General features: G+C 49.8%; 1 protein-coding gene across 1 annotated transcript; it reads left to right on the top strand.

Moving 5' to 3' along the window:
* Nucleotides 1-1312: 1312 nt before the first annotated feature.
* LOC123167959 (patatin-like protein 2) lies at nt 1313-3363 on the top strand. The gene is made up of 5 exons (XM_044585811.1): nt 1313-1583; nt 1699-1880; nt 2027-2204; nt 2432-2593; nt 2683-3363. The coding sequence occupies exons 1-5, from the start codon at nt 1377-1379 to the stop codon at nt 3220-3222; spliced, it is 1269 nt and encodes a 422-aa protein (XP_044441746.1). The 5' UTR covers nt 1313-1376; the 3' UTR covers nt 3223-3363.
* The last annotated feature ends 899 nt before the right edge of the window (nt 3364-4262 follow it).

Genomic DNA, 4262 nt, shown 5'->3' with positions numbered 1-4262 from the left:
CCAAGATAGGTGTAGCCAAGTCTTGTGGTGACAAGTGTTACTTTGGGGCCGGTCCTAGAGAGAAAATTACTGGATGTCTTAGTGTAACAGCATAGGTCACACATATTTTCCATCATGTTACCCGTTGTACCAAATATGAAAATTACCACGCTGAACTAGAGTAAGCCCCTGGATACTTGCAAGTTGTAACGTACATCTAGTAGTATGTATAGTATTGTATAGTATGTTGTTCTGAAACTACCTAGTGAGACGAGCATGCACACGTGTGGTGCGTGCGATTGCTATTCATTCGCCTAGAGAATTGGTTCCATTCGGCATTGTTCGTGTGAGCTTGTACATTTTGTTTTCTTTTCATTAAAATACCATTTGTTGTGGAAAGAGGAGAATGCGTAGAATATCATATCGTGTTGCGTGAGTGCCGATTCTGATTAAAACTTTATGTAACCAAAGTAGGTCACTTTTTGTTTGATAAGATCAAAAGTGGGTAATGAATTGTGACTTGGGGGAGCACGGCGTTTCTTATGATTGGATTTAAGTGGACTCATCCACATGAAGCAATATCTTGTTGACATGTGTCATGAACTCATGATGAAATCCAATCATTATGCGGATATGCAGTATGTGCCTCGTCATACTCCTTTTACAAAGTTCATGCGTGCCGTGGACTATGAGATGCAACATATGATATATACTTCCTCCGTCGTATAATAATACAGCATAATATGCTACACCTACGAAGATTATACAAACGTGATCTCACTGAATTTTTTGCTATAAAAAGGAACCAAAACTCTCTCACACAATTACGTGGGAATATCATCAAACACGCATGCATGGTCAAGCTCTTTGGGGGAGAAGCTCCCCAAATACGAGCGAGCGCTCATCCGATATTCCAGCGACGACGACAGCAACGGGTTCGAATACCGACGAGAGGGAAAAATAGGGTGTCGCTTCTCGGTACGTACGTGTCCGGTTGAGTAAACACGAAGACTGAAGAAAGCTAGTGGTAGGCAGGATAGGACTGGAAAAGCGGAAAGGCATATTCAACCTGCCGGCTGCCGCTCGTGTTTTCTTGCAAGCATCAGCATCAGTGCATCACCGTGCGTGCACGATGCTTTCCGTGGCCATCGTCAGGTCGATGACGTGCGCAGTGCGTGGTGCCCGGCCCCGCTCGCTCCATGATTTCAACTTCTTCAGTGGCACTGTCCCACTTGCTCTAGCACGATGCTTCGCCGGCGACCGAAGAGCACGACTCGGACAGTGTCCGCGAGCGCATCCATTTAAAGCTCCTGCGTCATCCGGTGCAAGTGCAACAGCCACCAGATAGCCAGCTAAGGGGACAGCCAAAACCTTTGTAAAGCCAAGGGAGCGGAACCATGCCGGTCACGCAAGCGCCGGGGCGGAGCACGGGGCCAGTGAGCGTGGCGCGGCGCGAGCTGAGCAGCCACGCGTGGTCGCTGTCGTCGCCCGCCAGCCCGCAGCCGCGCTACGGGAGCATCGTCACCGTGCTGAGCATCGACGGCGGCGGCGTCCGGGGGATCATCCCCGGCACCATCCTCGCTTTCCTCGAAGAAAAGCTCCAGGTGACTAGCTAATTAAGTTTTCCATGTAATTTAGGCAACATATCCTGCTTGCACTTGCACTTGCACGCATGCCTCCATCGGTACAAATCGGCAATGAATCGTTCGTGGTGCGTAGGAGCTTGATGGGCCGGACGTGAGGATCGCGGATTACTTCGACGTGGTAGCCGGGACGAGCACTGGAGGCCTGGTGGCCGCCATGCTCACCGCGCCCAACGCCGAGGGCCGCCCGCTCTTCGCCGCCAAGGACGTCAACAAGTTTTACCTCGAGCACTGCCCGAATATCTTCCCTGCCGTCTGGTGAGGATTACATAGCACATGACTCACAGTCTCGCACATCATTTATGTTTTTGAAAGACGGAAACGTCCTCAGCCTCTGCATCGAGTGAGCAGCGTACGCTCAACGAAAGTAATCATGAGCTACGTATGTAAAATCTTTTGAGCAGCAAAGGACCTCTGGGCTGGCTCAAGAGCATGATGGGGCCCAAGTACAGCGGCCACCACCTGCACAAGGTCGTGAAGGAGCTGCTCGGAGACACGCGCGTCAATGAGACGCTCAAGAACATCGTCATCCCCACTTTTGACATCAAGCTCCTCCAGCCTACCATCTTCTCAACCTACGACGTACGTACGTAGAAGAACACAAACAGATCCACGTGCATCTATGCAAGTGGGCATGTCATCCGCTTGTTTCGCTTGTCATTATTTTTCGATAAAAGTTTTAACAACACTCTTTTTTTTGGACGGAGGGAGTAGTATATATGATTGTAGTCAAGCTATGCAGTGACGGGAGGTTTATCCTTCTTTCAAAAGCAAAGCTTAATAACATACATGATACAAAATCTTTACAGGCCATGAGGGATGTCTCCAAGAATGCTCTTCTGTCGGATGTCTGCATTAGCACGTCGGCCGCGCCGACCTACCTCCCCGGCCACCATTTCGAGAGCAAGGACAAAGACGGCAAGACCCGGGCTTTCAACCTGATCGACGGAGGCGTCGTCGCTAACAATCCGGTAACTCATGCTAACACACTAACACGACAAGCAAGCTTGATGGGAGCTTGCTAACATCCTCACTAACTTACATGGAGGTGCATGCGCAGACGTTGTTGGCGATGACCCACGTTAGCAAGCAGATCCTGATGGGAAACCAGGACTTCTTGCCCATCAAGCATGCGGGTTACGGCAAGTTCATGATCCTTTCATTGGGCACAGGCACCGCCAAGATCGAAGAGAAGTTTGATGCGGCTGAGTGCGGCAAGTGGGGCCTTCTCGGGTGGCTCTACAAGAGGGGTGCCACGCCGATCATTGATAGCTTCAGCGAAGCTAGTACCGACCTCGTCGACATTCAAGCATCCGTGCTCTTTCAGGTCCTGGGCTGCAACAAGAGCTATCTCCGGATCCAACACGACGAGCTCACTGGTGAAATGGCCTCCGTCGACGTGTCCACATCAAAGAACCTCAACGGGCTCATTAGTGTCGGCAAAGCATTGCTGAAGAGACAGGTGTGCAAAGTGAACGTCGAGACAGGCAAGAACGAGCCCGATCTAGAGAGGGGCACGAACGAGCAGGAACTGGCCCGTTTCGCCCGCATGCTGTCGGAAGAGCGCAAAGCTCGGAAGGAGGCCTACAAACTTGTGTAGTCTGAATATTTACCCCTGTTTGTATTTGATGATGTATGCATGTTGGATATTTATGTGGCTTTCGACATTCTTCATATGGTTATTGTCTAATGTGAAATTATTCATAATATTAATGTATGTAATGAGGAATTTTCCATATTATTAACTTGAGGAAAAGGAAACAAGATTTTACTCAGGAAGAAATAGTCATGGTGCCAATGTGGTTGTGCTAGAATAGAATAGAGAATAAAGGGATGTCCGCTCTACTGTAATTTTGTACTACCTCCGTTTCTACGTGACAGCGCGCAAAGTAGTCAGTACCCTCAGTAGGGTGCCGTACATGGTCGGAAGTACTAGAACGGATCCCGCACGCACAATATACCCAGCTTTGGGCCTCCGGTGAGGAGTAATACCCTACATCCTGCGCGTTGTTCCTATTCATGGTGGGTATATCTCGTGTGAGAGATTACAATGGGGAGCATGAAGATGCTACCGGGAGTTTATTCTATGGGAGTAGATGGGGATGAGAGCCCGTTAGCCTCGTCTTATATACACGATGGGGGGTAGAGTTTTACAAAGAGATAGATTCAATCTAAGGTCGCCGCCAGGATGACTTGGGGGGCCAAGGTAGTCTCACGGATGTATGTCTATTCTTTGGGTCTCCCTCTTATGTTGGCTACTTGGTAGGCCTCATGCCACCCCCCCCCAATATGGGCCTTTTGTCGGGCTCCCTTGAGAGAAGCCACCCCCGTGCATGGCACCGCCCGTAGCCCCCGAGCATGTCTAGACTTTGAGTTTCTTCGATTTTCGAGAACCCGGATGGGCTCCTGATTTGGGACCGGTTGAATCGGCACTAATTAGGGATTTGAGGGTTTTCACACACATGGGGTAGGAATTTTGAGGGTTTGAGTCTAGACGGTAAATCTCTATTTCAAGCTTGTAGTCGTCCACCTCGAGGGGAAATGTAGAGCGGCCAGGCTGAGAAACCCTCGCTACCATCTCCAATGCCTGGTGCTCCTACTCATCGTTGGAGTCATCCAGAACGACCTTGATCATACGTG

The sequence above is a fragment of the Triticum aestivum genome, chromosome 7D, assembly GCF_018294505.1.
Source record: "Triticum aestivum cultivar Chinese Spring chromosome 7D, IWGSC CS RefSeq v2.1, whole genome shotgun sequence".
In the NCBI taxonomy this organism is placed as follows: Eukaryota; Viridiplantae; Streptophyta; class Magnoliopsida; order Poales; family Poaceae; genus Triticum; species Triticum aestivum.
This window is presented reverse-complemented; position numbering and strand designations above follow the sequence as displayed.

Coding starts and splice junctions, on each gene's coding strand:
- LOC123167959 (XM_044585811.1), top strand. CDS start 1,377: ATGCCGGTCACGCAAGCGCCGGGGCGGAGCACGGGGCCAGTGAGCGTG. Junction 1,584..1,698: donor TCCTCGAAGAAAAGCTCCAG/GTGACTAGCTAA, acceptor CGTGGTGCGTAG/GAGCTTGATGGGCCGGACGT. Junction 1,881..2,026: donor AATATCTTCCCTGCCGTCTG/GTGAGGATTACA, acceptor TCTTTTGAGCAG/CAAAGGACCTCTGGGCTGGC.